We start from the raw sequence: 15683 nt of genomic DNA, 5'->3' as shown, positions 1-15683 counted from the left end.
GACACGTGAAGCCACGGGGAGCAGATGGTGGATGGTCGTACGAGCAGATGGTCATATCACAAGTTGTGGTTATGCGACTACTGACGCCTGGCTTGTAAAGACACTCACAAGCAAAGAGAAAGGCTGCAGATGTTGGAGATCCAAACAACACACACAAAATGCTGGCGGAACTCAGCAGGCCCTCTGTCCTCTCAGATCAGGTTCCCCCTTCTCCAGCCCCGTATCTCTTTCACCAATCAACTTCCCGGCTCTTTACTTCACCCCTCCTGGTTTCACCTCTCACTTTGTATTTCTTCCTCCCCTCCCTCACCTTCCAGCTCTGACTCCTCATCTGTTTTCCTCCATTCCTGATGAAGGATCTCAGCCCAAAATGTTGACTGTACTCTTTTCCATAGATGCTGCCTGGTCTGCTGAGTTCCTCCAGCTTTTAGTGTGTGTTGCTTGTAAAGACACTGCCCAGAAGATGGCAATGACAAAAGATTTCTGGAGAAAAATTTGCTAAAAATAATCACGGTCATGTAGACAATATTGCTCATGTCATACGACACTGTATGTAAAGGTGACAATGCTGAATATAAGCTGGAGGACTTAATTCAAAAAGGGACGCAGGGTTGGAGGGATTATGCATACTGTAGATGTGCAGAGTTCATTGCAAGTAGTAGGGCAAGTTAGGAATGGAATTAATAAGGATATAGAATCTTGCAACACACATCAAAGTTGCTGGTGAACGCAGCAGGTCAGGCAGCATCTGTAGGAAGAGGTGCAGTCAACGTTTCAGGCCAAGACCCTTCGTCAGGACTAACTGAAGGAAGAGTGAGTAAGGGATTTGAAAGTTGGAGGGGGAGGGGGAGGGGGAGATCCAAGAGTTGATAGTGGAGGAAGGAGCTTCCTTAAAGAAAGGGGCTTCCCTTCCTCCACTATCAACTCTGCTCTTAAACGCATCTCCCCCATTTCATGTACATCTGCTCTCACTCCATCCTCCCGCCACCCCACTAGGAATAGGGTTCCCCTGGTCCTCACCTAACCACCCCACCAGCCTCCGGGTCCAACATATTATTCTCCGTAACTTCCGCCACCTCCAACGGGATCCCACCACTAAGCACATCTTTCCCTCCCCCCCCTCTGCATTCCGCAGGGATCGCTCCCTACGCAACTCCTTTGTCCATTCGTTCCCCCCATCCCTCCCCACTGATCTCTCTCCTGGCACTTATCCGTGTAAGCGGAACAAGTGCTACACATGCCCTTACACTTCCTCCCTTACCACCATTCAGGGCCCCAAACAGTCCTTCCAGCTGAGGCAACACTTCACCTGTGAGTCGACTGGGGTGATATACTGCGTCCGGTGCTCCCGATGTGGCCTTTTATATATTGGCGAGACCCGATGCAGACTGGGAGACCGCTTTGCTGAACATCTACGCTCTGTCCGCCAGAGAAAGCAGGATCTCCCAGTGGCCACATATTTTAATTCCACATCCCATTCCCATTCTGACATGTCCATCCACGGCCTCCTCTACTGTAAAGATGAAGCCACACTCAGGTTGGAGGAACAACACCTCATATTCCATCTGGGTAGCCTCCAACCTGATGGCATGAACATCGACTTCTCTAACTTCCGCTAAGGCCCCACCTTCCCCTCGTACCCCATCTGTTACTTATTTTTATACACACATTCTTTCTCTCACTCTCCTTTTTCTCCCTCTGTCCCTCTGAATATACCTCTTGCCCATCCTCTGGGTCCCCCCCCCCCGTCTTTCTTCCCGGACCTCCTGTCCCATGATCCTCTCGTATCCCCTTTTGCCTATCATCTGTCCAGCTCTTGGCTCCATCCCTCCCCCTCCTGTCTTCTCCTACCATTTTGGATCTCCCCTCCCCCTCCAACTTTCAAATCCCTTACTCACTCTTCCTTCAGTTAGTCCTGACGAAGGGTCTCGGCCTGAAATGTCGACTGCACCTCTTCCTACAGATGCTGCCTGGCCTGCTGCATTCACCAGCAACTTTGATGTGTGTTGCTTGAATTTCCAGCATCTGCAGAATTCCTGTTGTTTGCGTTTAAATATAGGATCTTGGCTTATTCCACTGAATAGAAGATGGAGAAAGTCATGACGAAGCTTTATGAAACACTGGAATGTTGTGTCCTGTTCAGGGTGATGAATTGGGGAGGCTTTTGGGAAGCCACGGAAAAGATTTAGCAAGATGACTCCAGGGCTGATGGACCTTGGTTGTGCAGATAGATTCAAAAAGCTCAGGTTCTTCTCCCACCATGGAAATGGGGGTGAGGAGATCTGATACAGGTAATTAAAATCATGAAGACTATAGATATAGTTGACATTGTTATATATTTCATTATTAAATAGTATAATAGCTAACATAATAAACATTATTCTGAAATAGCTATAATAGACATTACCGTTCCCAATGGCAGAAAGGTGATGGATTAGAGTAAAAAGTGTGAAGGTGATAGACAAAAAATATATCCTCCTGTTACTTTTGACTCCTCCAATCACTTTCACAGTTACTTTCTTACGTATTTCTTGAACTTGACAATGAGGACAAAGTGGCACAAGGAGATATTTTTTGACACAGCAGGTGACTAGGTCATGAATGTGCTTCTTGTGTTAATAGAGGAAGTAGGTTCAATAGCACCATTTAAAAAGCAGAAGTCAAAGACTTTTTGGGGCTACAGAAAGAGAAGGCAGAGGAGTGGCACTGGCTAGAATATGAGGAGCTTGTTCCAACCAGTAAGGTCAAACAGCCTTTTGATATAACTACTCTGGCCAAGTGGTTAAGGTGTTCGTCTAGTGATTTGAAGGTCGTTGGTTCGAGTCTTGGCTGAGGCAGCGTGTGTGTCCTTGAGCAAGGCACTTAATCACACATTGCTCTGCGATGACACTGGTGCCAAGCTGTATTGGTCCTAATGCCCTTCCCTTGGACAACATCGGTGCTGTGGAGAAAGGAGACTTGCAGCATGGGCAACTGCTGGTCTTCCATACAACCTTGCCCAGGCCTGCCCCCCGGAAACCTTCCAAGATGGTCTCATGAGACTAACGGTCGCCTATATATAATAAACTATTCTCCATTTCTGTAGTCAGTTGGAATTGCTTCACATTTTCTTTTCTGTTGTGTGCTTCAAAATCTTGGTTTGGATGCAATTTAAGTATGTGTTTTGAAATTCTAGCGATATATCTCAAAGCATTATTCAGCGTTGATTGGCTCAGCGAACTCCAAGTCCTAACTGCAAGCACAAGTCTGCAGAGAAGTTCGAGGATTATTCTGTAATCATCCAACAACAGGAATAACGCTGCAAAGAAGTAAATATTTGCCTTGTACCGACTTAATTGACCTGGACCTTGAATTAGGAGTATGTCACTTTTGTGTCGTATGTAATCTAACTTCAAGAACTGAAAATTGGGCTGGTCTTGAAAGTTGCATTAAATGCATGATTATCATTCCATGGCTGCTGGTGCATTGGTGGCCATCAATGTGCAATGATGCAAGGGCATAATACACAGGTCTTCAACAGCTCATTCATGGCCATAGAGTTGGGCAGAGACACACTTTGTTAATTTGCAGTAAAGCTACTCCTTAAACCTTCATCAAAGTGGGCATTCAAGTGCCACTGCTTCCCTACCGACAGTGCTCCTCTTCCTCCTATTCAGGTACATAGCCCTCTCCTAGCTGATCCTCAATACCATTTACCGATCTACTGACATCACCACACAATAACCAATCATCCCTTCTCTGAAACCCAGCCCTAGTAGAGGTTATCCTAACCTCCAGTCACCAATCTTACTCTTTAGATTATTCCTAGTCCAACCACTAAATCCCACTTCATCCTTACTGAAACCCATTGATGTGTGGAGGTACCTTGCATCACTAACCACCTCCTGCTCTCTCTCTCTCCCCCACAATCCTTTGGAACATACCAAGAGTTATCAGGTTTACTCTGGGCACTCCCAGTGGATGAAAGACCGATCACCTTGAGCACCGCTGAGTTCTGCAATACGCCCGTGGAGAACACGTTTGTTGCTTCTTACCAATGTAGATTGACAGGAAACCGCCAAGTTCTGAACATTGCCTACGTCGGCTCAGCTCATAAGCCCACTGGGGGGAAAATCAATAGGTTGCAATATCCGCCGTCTAGGTACCTGACAACTGCATTTTTCCAAGCTAACAGGGTTTGTGGTCATTTTTCCAAAACATATTAATCCCATCTGTTGAAGAGGACCATGATCGAAAATCTACCATAAAGCGGCGACTCCACATCCTCTATTCTCTTTGTATATTTTTAAAGGGACAAAAAGAGGTTAAAATGGTTTTGCCAGGCCTTTATTAGAGTCACGTCGGTTCTGGTTTATAAACCTTATAAAATTTAAAAAACACTTACAGACGAACAATTCTTTTAAAAGGTATTACTGGAACTTCTGAAGTACTGGTATCGATACGCAAGCCCATTTACTGCTGTTGCGCCGTCAGTACTGCCGCTTTCCAATGAAGGCAACGGTTGGCTGTGGAGTTCCAACGTAGCTTTGTAGAGGAGCTGTAAACCAGGATTTCCAGCTCGGGGTTGAAATTAAAGCGGAGCAATACGCCGACGAGGGAGCATCCACCTCACAGATCTAAATATTTCGCTGCTGTTCTTCAAATGACCCCGAAATGGATGGTCATAAAGTGGATATACTACGTGAAGTGAGTAGTCTCCATTTTTAGAAGTTTCCTACCGCTCTCCCGGGTGCTCCTTAACGTTTGAATGAAACTAAAACCAATACCGTAGAGTATCTAAGTCTGACTTTTGCCCGAGTCACTGTTTTCAAAAGTTCAGATTTGCGCTGTGGATATAAACGTTTGAATTGTGGCGAAATGTTTAAGCGTGCGTTGGCTCGGATGGTCATAACTCTGAGCTGCGTAGTCGCTGTTGCTTTGTGAGAGAGCCGCTGCAATGGGTTCTTGGGGGTGGTGGGCGATTGATATATTGGGCAAAAGTCTAAGGAGTAGATGTGGGCGATATTCTTGACTTTGGCGGTGAACCCAACTGAGTCTGTCGTTTAAACCTCTTCTATTCGGAAATGATTAAACATTACTTACTAAAGAGAGCAGAGGGACGAATGAGTGCTGTCGAGAAACTTAACGTAATGCTTTATCTATGGTGTTACTTTACGAATATACATAATTACGCGCAGTTAACCGAAAACCGAAATAGATTCTCTACCTAATTCAGTTCACAGTATGCCTCACTGTTATTAATTCGAGGACTCAGCTCAAGCATTTGTAGCGTTTTAAAATCTCGTACCAGTCAATCGTTGTACCTGAAACAATATCGAACAATAAAACGGTGTTACCAAAATATCTTTTTGCCAACTGATATCAAACAAGAGAAAATTTGCAGATGCTGGAAATCCAAGCAACGCACAAATGCTAGAGGAACTCAGCAGGCCAGGCAGCACCTATAAGGAATAAAAAGTACACTCGGCGTTTCGGGCCGAGACCCAACGTCGACTGTACTTCTTTTTTCTATAGATGCTGCTGGGCCTGCTAAGTTCCTCCACCATTTTGCCTGTATTACCAACCGCTATGAACGATTTGCGTAGTAGCACCAACAAGATAAGTACCACGCCCAGGTCTTTGTAAGAGCCAGTAAAAAGTTCGCTGGGGGGGGGCGGGGGTGGTGCAATATCACAGAGTTATATTTTCCTAGCCTAATGTTTCCCAAACTTTATTAGCCCAACGCCCCTCTAAAACACTTTCATACTACTTGCCAACACCCCTCTTAGGCACTGTACATATACTTTTCAGTGCCCCAGTAGTGCAATATGATTCATGTCTACCATATGCTAACATGAGAAAAATTATTCTGTTTTACATTTTTATTTTTCTTTAAACCTAGCTTATACAGTACCTGTGTGCTGTACAGAAGGTTCACTATCAATGTGATCCTTGAGCTTGAGGGCTTTTAGCAAGAGTTGAAATATCTGGTTTGAGTTGTGACAGCAAAAGCCTTCAGTCCACCACCCATGAGTATGTGGTTCACTGCAGTGAAGACATTTTCATCAAGGTAGAAGGATGGAAATGCTACTAAGGGCAGCTTGGCTCTTCAAACGCCTAGACACTTTGTATGATGGTTTAGCCACATACCACAACAGCTGACATTTTTTAAAAGTAATTTTGCTTCATAATTCTGAATTTCGATAATTTCTTCTTGCAAGCTGTCTTCCTATTCTGCCACCTTGCAAAGATCCTGGAATCAATTCTGAAAATCCTTCATCAGTGACTTCAGGTGTAAGCAGTGCTCTTGCAAATCACCATCTGTGAAAGAGAGTGCCATACTTTCCATATAGGGAAACTGTGAGAATGTCCTTCTAACGTTTTGCTTGTATATTTCCAATTTTCTGATAAATGTGGACACTACTTTTTGCCTGCATTAAATTGAAATTCTCACCCTGCAGTTTCATATTTAGTATGTTCACTTTGTCATACAGATCGGTTAGATATGCCACATCTCCGCATAGTTCAATCTTGTTTCTCAAACACTTGTCAGATTTGAGCAAAAATTCAACCACAGTGTCAATAAGATAAAGGAAATGTTTTAAGCTGCAGCCTTTTGACAGCAACACACTTCAGTGTAAGTAAGCAAGCATTCAAACTCTTCATCGATATCTTGGAATAACTGTTGAAATATTATGCAGTTTAATGGATGAGCTTTAATTTTGTTGATGGATATTACAAGAGTCATGCTTGAAAAAAGTTGCTGGCTGAAGTTTTTGGCTGTGATAAGATGATGAATTAGATTGCAAACAGACTTGGAATTTCCGTTTTTCATAAATGCCACTAAACCAGCATGGCGACCTATCATATATGGTGCTCCATCTGTTGCTCAAGAAATCGTGTTCCTAATACTTTTATCCTCAATATAGATTATGGGCTCATTGTAGGTTGATTCTCTGTTGATATATTTATAAGCTTCCATTTTTGATAAACCAGAGGCATTGGTTTTAAAATAATTGTATCTATTTTAATGGTGAGTGTTTCTGATAAAGGAGGCATTATTAATCTTTCACCAACTGTATCAGATTTTGCACACTTTACTATCATTTTGTAAATGTTATAAGAAACAATGAGACCATCAGCAAGGTCATTTTTAGCTTTCTTGGCAAATGACTCGAGTGTGCAACGCTTTTCGAATACTTCTTTCATCTTCCGGAACTGAGTAACACCACAAGTAACCTTTTCAGGGTGTCTTTGATGGAAGTGTTCTGCAATCTGGATGGTTTCATGGCATCATTATATTGATGCACTTTCTGTGGTTTCTGTTTCTTACGGTATTAGAATTCAAGGCTTCACCGCCTTCAGACTTGGAGATCATGCTGAACTTATTTATCCATCATTAATAGGGCTAAATTAAAATTAAAAAGTTAACACTAACTGGGAATGCCTATCGGATGTTGACGATGGCAGTGAGTTGACAGGGATGGAACTATGGTCGCGGCACGTAGAGGAATGGCAAGGCAAAGATCAGGACGATCACAACAGCGAAAATTACGTTGACAAGGATTCAGATTGGAATCTGAATGTTAGTTGGGATAGAGCTGGTGTGGGCAAGCTACCTTTATACTATGCCAGATAGCACGATTGATCAATCACACAGGGTTTCATTATCCCCGAAGATGGTGACTGCACATATGAAGCTGAGGTCACCTTGAACACCTCAAGCAGAATCATCGAGTTTGGCACGTTCACTGATTGGCTCTGTTTCACCATTTGGTTCCGGCCAACGTGGTATCATCGCGTAACCTGTTTTCTGTAGAGAAAGTTGAGGGGATGTACTTGACTTACCAACTGTTAAATTGCATGAATTCATTCCGTGCCACACATCATGGAAACTGTTGGGCACCCTGTTTGCTTATTTATGCATCCCCAATAATGTCTGTTTGGTTGGTAAGATTGGATGAGATTGTTGAGTTTCAGACGTGTTGTGACGACGAGTGCTCACTGCCTGCAGAGCTGTGGTTCTCCCTGTGTTCCAATGCCTTGTGCTTTTTTTTTTGGAATTGCCTGCTCTACTGACGGTTGGTCATGTCTCGTGCCTCATTAAGGTGCCACTTACTCCTTCCCTCCCGCCCCACCCCCCCCAGGAATCTTGAACACCCCATGACGACTTCTGTTTCCCCTAATGCTCCCTTGAGACACGTAACTGCCCCCATTGGGAATCACTGTCCTAGCCCAATAAACAATGCAAGTACAGGAATGCATTATTTTGACCTCTTCACAAGGCATCATGGCATGGGATGGACCAAATCTCTCAAAAGTAATCTTTTTTTAAAAACGTAGAACAATACAGTACTGGACAGGCCATTATGCCCGTGATGTGCTGACCTTGTTGCCTCTTCACACTAAGTACCCTCTTGCTGTGTATGAAAGATATCCATCCATTTCCTTGATATTCTTGTGTCTATCTAAAAGCCTGTTAAACTTCATGAAACTGCTTGAATCTACTGCTGCATCTGGTAACTCTCCATGTTTTAAAAAAAAGTCTCCCATGTTGCCTTTAAACATACCTTCCCCCAGCGCCCCCTCCCCAAAACCAGCAACCTTAAAAGCATGTCCTCTGGTGTTGGATATTTCTACCCTGGAGAAAAGATTCTTGCTGTCTTCCCTGTCTATGCCTCTCATAATTTTAAAAACCACAGTCAGGTTTCTTCTCAGTCTCTGATGCTGTAGTCATATCCTCTTGATCTTTTGGAATTTTTAGTTCTCTTGACTTTTGACTCTTGCACAGTTTCACTTTGAGAGTTCATTTTCCTTTCCTTTGCACGCATTCTGGACATCTCTTTGTGTCAGCTCAAATCCTTGAAGAATCTTTATCCAGTCAGATTTGTGCCAAAGTGCATTCAGTGAAATATTTGTTACTTCTGAAACTCGCTTGCACAAAGTAATGAGAAAATAAGGATTAGCAATAGGACATGGCTGTTTGGTTCGAGTAGTCTATGCTATTCACCAAAATTACAGCTGATCTAATTTGATCTAATTCACCTTTGCCTCCAAATCCACTCTGGCCTTGAATTTATTTAGGCTCTGGATTTCCTGCATTGCAAAACCTTCTGTGTCTATGATTTATTTCAGGACCATTTTCCTGCATGTAGAACATGGAAAGCAGGTCTTTCAGTCCATGATGGTGTGCCCAACCAATTACATTAGCTAAACTAATCCCTTCTGCCACCACAATGCCTAGATCCCGCCATTCTCAGTGTATGCTGTGTGTGTCTGTGACCCTCTCAAAATCTTCTATGACATTTGCCTTCACAACCATCCCTGGCAGAACATTTCAGGCGCCCACTGCTCTGTGTGCAAAGTCTCAGCCAGAACATTTGCCTTTTATTCCCCTCAGTAGATGTTGCTGTGTTCCTCCAGCATTTTGTGTGTTGAACTTGAATTGCAGATCTCTTTTGAATTTAAACACCCCCCATTTTGAATGTACATCTTCGAGTATTAGGCATTTGGACCCTGGGCAAAAGTACCAACAGGCCACTATACCTAAGAATCTCATAAAATTATAAGATTCTATTAGGACTACTACTTCTTCTTCTTGTTTTACGGCAGTTGGCACCCAGCTTAATGGTGCATTACCACCACCTTCTGCTCCGGAGTGTGCAATAGACTTACATTCCAAATTCCTTCACCCAATCATACACACACACATACCCTAACCTACATTTTATCCTCCCATCTTTGACCATCCTGCTTATTCATCATATCCTATTTTTAAAAAAACCCTGTACGCCTTAAGAAAGCTAAAAATACCCTGACCTGTGCTCTCTCACCCATGCACAGCAACCCTTTTAATGTGAGTTCCTGCACCCCCAATTCTCTTAGATTGATTATCATCATCATCTCTCTCTCTATCCCATACTTCCTGCAACTCAGAACTACGTGTTCTACTGACTCTTCTTCCTGACATTCCTCACACAATCCTGTCTGGTGTTTCCCTACCATTCTTAAAACTTCTATTAGGACTCTTCCAGTATTCTCCAATAACCAGTAACTCTGACTCTTTTCCGAATGAATTAGAACTGGTTTATTCTGGTCATATGTACTGAGATATGGTTAAAGCTTGTCTTGCATATGTGTTCATACTACACGGTGCATTGAGCTGGAATAAGGTAGAGTAATAACAATGCAGAATAAAGCTTAAAAGTTTCTGAAAAAGTTCAGTGCCGGTAAATGATAAAGTGCATATTGAGGTAGATTGTGAAGTTGAAAGTTCATCTTTTCCCACTTAATCTTATCACATTTAATCTTTTGAACTGTGGTAGATACTGTCCTTAAGCTGTTTTTGTTTACTTTCAAGCTTTTGTATTATCCGCCAATGGGAAAGGAGAGAAAAGAGTATGTCTGGGCTGGGTGGTATTTTTAATGATGCTAGCTGCTTCATATAGAAAGCCTACAGCACAATACAGGCCCTATGGCCCACAATGCTGTGCCGAGCATGTATTTACTTTAGAAATTACCGAGGGTTACCCATTGCCCTCTCTTTTTCTAAGCTCCATGTACCTATCCAGGAGCCTCCTAAAAGACCCTATTGTATCCGCCTCCACCACTGTCGCCAGCAGCCCATTCCATGCACTCACCACTCTCTGCATTAATAAAAAAAACTTATCCCTGACATCTCCTCTGTACCTACTTCCAAGCACCTTAAAACTGTGCCCTCTTGTGCTAGCCATTTCAGCCCTGGGAAAAAGCCTCTGACTATCCACACGATCAATGCCTCTCATCATTCTATATACACCTCTGTCAGGTCACCTCTCATGCTCTGTTGCTCCAAAGAGAAAAGGCCAAGTTCACTCAACCTATTCTCATAAGGCATGTTCCCCAATCCAGGCAACATCCTCTTAAATCTCCTCTGCACCCTTTCTATGGTTTCCACATCCTTCCTGTGGTGAGGTGACCAGAACTGAGCACAGTACTCCAAGTGGGGTCTGACCAGGGTCTTATATAGCTGCAACATTACCTCTTGGCTCTTAAACTCAATCCCATGATTGATGAAGGCCAATGCACCGTATGCTTTCTTAACCACAGAGTCAACCTGCGCAGCAGCTTTGAGTGTCATATGGACTTGGACCCAAAGATCCTTCTGATTCTCCACACTACTAAGGGACTTACCATTAATACTATATTTTGCCATCATATTTGACCTACCAAAATGAACCACCTCACATTTATCTGGGTTGAAATCCATCTGCCACTTCTCAGCCCAGTTTTGCATCCTAACGATGTCCTGCTGTAACCTCTGTCAACCCTCCACACTATCCACAACATTCCCAACCTTTGTGTCATTAGCAAATGTACTAACCCATCCCTCTACTTCCTCATCCAGGTCATTGATAAAAATCACGAACAGAAGAGGTCCCAGAGTAGATCCCTGAGGCACACCACTAGTCACCGACCTCCATGTGGAATATGACCAGTCTACAACCTTCTGTGGGCAAGGCAGTTCTGGATCCACAAAGCAATGTCTGCTTGGATCCCATGCCTCCTTACTTTCTCAATAACCCTTGTATGGGGTACCTTGTCAAATGCCTTGCTGAAATCCATATACACTACATCTACTGCTCTACCTTCATCAATGTGTTTAGTCACATCCTCAAAAAATTCAATCAGGTTAGTAAGGCATGACCTGCCTCTGACAAAGCCATGCTGACTATTCCTAATCATATTATGCCGCTCCAAATGTTCATAAATCCTGCCTCTCAGGATCTCCTCCATCAACTTATCAACCACTGAAGTAAGACTCATTGATCTATAATTTCTTGGGCTATCTCTACTCCCTTTCTTGAATAAGGGAACAACATCCTCAACCCTCCATTCCTCTGGAACCTCTCCCGTCCCCATGGATGATGTAAAGATCATTGCCAGAGGCTCAGCAATCTCCTCCCTCACCTCCCACAGTAGCCTGGGGTATATCTCGTCCAGTCCCGGTGATTTATCCAACTCAGTGCTTTCCAAAAGCTCCAGCACATCCTCTTTCTTAATATCTATATGCTCAAGATTTTCAGTCTGTTGTAAGTCATCCCTACAATCACCAAGATCCTTTTCGTAGTGAATACTGAAGCAAAGTATTCATTAAGTACCTCTGCTATCTCCTCCGGTTCTAAACACACTTTCCCACTGTCATATTTGATTGGTCCTATTCTCTCAGCTCTTGTCCTCTTGCTCTTCACATACTTGTAGAATGCCTTGGGGTTTTCCTGAATCCTGCTCGCCAAGGCCTTCTCATGGCCCCTTCTGGCTCTCCTAAGAAATATAGAAACATAGAAAATAGGTGCAGGAGTAGGCCATTGGGCCCTTCGAGCCTGCACCACCATTCAGTATGATCATGGCTGATCATCCAACTCAGAACCCTGTACCTCCCTTCTCTCCATATCCCCTGATCCCTTTAGCCACAAGGGCCATATCTAACTCCCTCTTAAATATAACCAATGAACTGGCCTCAACTGTTTCCTGTGGCAGAGAATTCCACAGATTCACCACTCTCTGTGTGAAGAAGTTTTTCCTAATCTTTGTCCTAAAAGGCTTCCCCTTTATCCTCAAACTGTGACCCCTCGTTCTGGACCTCCCCAACATCGGGAACAATCTTCCTGCATCTAGCCTGTCCAATCCCTTTAGGATTTTATACGTTTCAATCAGATCCCCCCTCAATCTTCTAAATTCCAACGAGTACAAGCCCAGTTCATCCAGTCTTTCTTCATATGAAAGTCCTGCCATCCCAGGAATCATTTCATTCTTAAGCTTCCTCCTGCTAGCCTTATAATTTTGTAGATCTCTATCATTACCTGGTTTTTTTTAACCTTTTGTAATCTCTTCTTGGCTAGATTTTCAACAGCCTTTGTACACCATGGCTCCTATACCCTGCTATCCTTTCCCTGTTTCATTGGAATGTACTGATGCAGAACACCATGCAAATATCCTGTGAACATTTGCCACATATTTTCCATACATTTCCCTGAGAGCATCTGTTCCCAGTTTATGCTACCAAGTCTCTGCCTGATAGCTTCATATTTCGCCTTAATCCAACTGAACGCTTTCTTAACATGCCTGTTCCTATTCCTCTTCAATGCGGTGGTAAAGGAGATAGAATTGTGATCACTATCTCTAAAATGCTCTCCCACTGAGAGACCTGACATGTGACCAGGTTCATTTCCAAATACCAGATCAAGTACAGCCTCTCCTCTTGTAGGCTTATCGACATATACTTTATATACTTTATTGTCGCCAAACAATTGATACTAGAACGTACAATCATCACAGCGATATTTGATTCTGCGCTTCCCGCTCCCTGGATTAGGAATATTAAATATTAAAAATATTAAAAATTGTAAAAATGAGTAAACATTAAAAAATTAAATTATAAATGATAAATAGAAAATAGAAAAATGGAAAGTAAGGTAGTGCAAAAAAACCGAGAGGCAGGTCCGGATATTTGGAGGGTACGGCCCAGATCCGGGTCAGGATCCATTCAGCAGTCTTATCACAGTTGGAAAGAAGCTGTTCCCAAATCTGGCTGTACGAGTCTTCAAGCTCCTGAGCCTTCTCCTGGAGGGAAGAGGGACGAAAAGTGTGTTGGCTGGGTGGGTCGTGTCCTTGATTATCCTGGCAGCACTGCTCCGACAGTGTGTGGTGTAAAGTGAGTCCACGGACGGAAGATTGGTTTGTGTGATGTGCTGCGCCATGTTCACGATCTTCCGCAGCTTCTTTCAGTCTTGGACAGGACAACTTCCATACCAGGTTGTGATGCACCCTAGAAAAATACTTTCTACGGTGCATCTACAATGTTTGTATGAAAATTAGTGAGGGTTTTAGGGGACAGGCCAAATTTCTTTAGTTTTCCCAAGAAGTAAAGGTGCTGGTGGGCCTTCTTGGCAGTGAACTCTGCTTGGTTGGACCAAGTCAGGTCATTTGTGATATTGACCCCGAGGAACTTAAAGCTTTTGACCTGTTCCACTTGCGCACCACCGATGTAAATTGGGTCGTGTGGTCTGCTACTCCTTCTGAAGTCAACAACCAATTCCTTCGTCTTGCTGACGTTGAAGGATAGGTTATTGTCTTCGCACCATGGCACCAGGTTCTTAATTTCCTCTCTGTACTCAAACTCATCATTACCTGAGCTATGGCCTACAATTGTTGTGTCAATAGCAAACTTAAATATTGAGTTTGATGGAAACTTGGCTACACAATCATGGGTGTACAGAGAGTACAGCAGGGGGCTGAGTACACAGCCTTGTGGGGCACCGGTGCTCAGAGTGATTGTAGAGGAGAGCTTGTCCCCTATTTTTACAGCCTGGGTCCTGTCTGTGAGGAAGCTGAAGATCCAGCTGCAGATCTGAGTGCTAAGGCCCAGGTTCCGGAGCTTAAGAATCAGTTTATTTGGAATGATGGTATTAAAGACAGAGCTGTAGTCAATGAAAAGGAGCCTTACGTATGTGTCTTTATTCTCCAGGTGTTCCAAGGAAGAATGTAGGGCCAGAGAGATGGCATCTGCCATTGACCTGTTGCTCCGGTAGGCGAATTGCAAAGCGTCGAGGTTGACCGGTAGGCTGTGGTTGATGTGTGCCATAACCAATCTCTAGAAGCACTTCATAGCGATTGATGTCAGAGCCACAGGTCGATAGTCGTTCAGGCATGCCACCTTGCTCTTCTTCGGCACTGGGATTATCGTTGCCTTCTTAAAACATGAGGGGATCTGAGACTGAAGCAAGGAGCAGTTGAAGATGTCAGCAAACACTCCAACTAGCTCGCTTGCAGAGGCCCGGAGAACCTGTCCCATTGCCTTCCTTGGATTTATCTTCAGGAAGGCCCTTCTAACGTCCTCCTCGGTGACGATGAACCTCGATGCCACCAGGTCGGATTGATCCGGAGGGAGCAGGACGCTCCTCCTCTGTTGGAATCTTGTGTGGAATATGTTAGGTTCGTCAGGAAGAGAAGCACCACAGTTATTGATATTCCCAGCCTTTTCTTTGCGCCCAGTGATCTCATTTAGACCCTGCCATAGTCGACTGGCATCCCTCTGGTTAGCCTGGGCTTCCAACTTGGTTTGATATTGCCTCTTGGCACCCTTAATGGCTTTCTGGAGATCACGCCTGGATTCCGTGTAGTGACTGGTATCCCCGGACCTAAAAGCCGCAGTTCTAGCCTTTTTCTTCCTCTGTCCCTCTGACTATACCCCTTGCCCATCCTCTGTTTTCCCCCCCTCCCCCTTTTCCTTCTCCCTGGGACTCCTGTCCCATGATCCTCTCATACCCCTTTTGCCAATCACCTGTCCAGCTCTTGGCTCCATCCCTCCCCCTCCTGTCTTCTCCAATCATTTCGGATCTCCCCCTCCCCCTCCCACTTTCAAATCTCTTACTAACTCTTCATCAGTTAGTCCTGATGAAGGGTCTCGGCCTGAAAAGTCGACTGTACCTCTTCCTAGAGATGGGAAGATGGGCTGCTGTGTTCACCAGCAAATTTGATGTGTGTTGCTCTAGCCCTTAAACGGGACTTGACCTCATTATTCATCGAAGGTTTCTGGTTAGGGAATACCCGGATCGTCTTGCGAGACACACAGTCCTCCGTGCATTTCCAAATAAAGACCATGACTGCTGAGGCATACTCATCAAGGTTAGCTGCTGAGACCCTGAATACTAACCAGTCCACCG

The 15683-nt window shown here is 44.0% G+C and overlaps 1 protein-coding gene across 1 annotated transcript in view; it reads left to right on the top strand.

Moving 5' to 3' along the window:
- The first annotated feature begins 4035 nt into the window (after positions 1 to 4035).
- Positions 4036 to 15683, top strand: part of LOC140188506 (alpha-1,3-galactosyltransferase 2-like) — an 83006-nt gene continuing 71358 nt past the window's right edge. Inside the window, exon 1 of the mRNA XM_072244841.1 lies at positions 4036 to 4686. Coding sequence (XP_072100942.1) covers positions 4643 to 4686 — 44 coding nt within the window. The 5' untranslated portion in view covers positions 4036 to 4642. The remainder of the gene's footprint in view (positions 4687 to 15683) is intronic.

Source organism: Mobula birostris, chromosome 27, assembly GCF_030028105.1.
Source record: "Mobula birostris isolate sMobBir1 chromosome 27, sMobBir1.hap1, whole genome shotgun sequence".
Lineage (NCBI taxonomy): Eukaryota > Metazoa > Chordata > Chondrichthyes > Myliobatiformes > Myliobatidae > Mobula > Mobula birostris.
The sequence above is the reverse complement of the archived record's forward strand: the minus strand, read 5'-3'. Positions and strand labels throughout refer to the sequence as shown.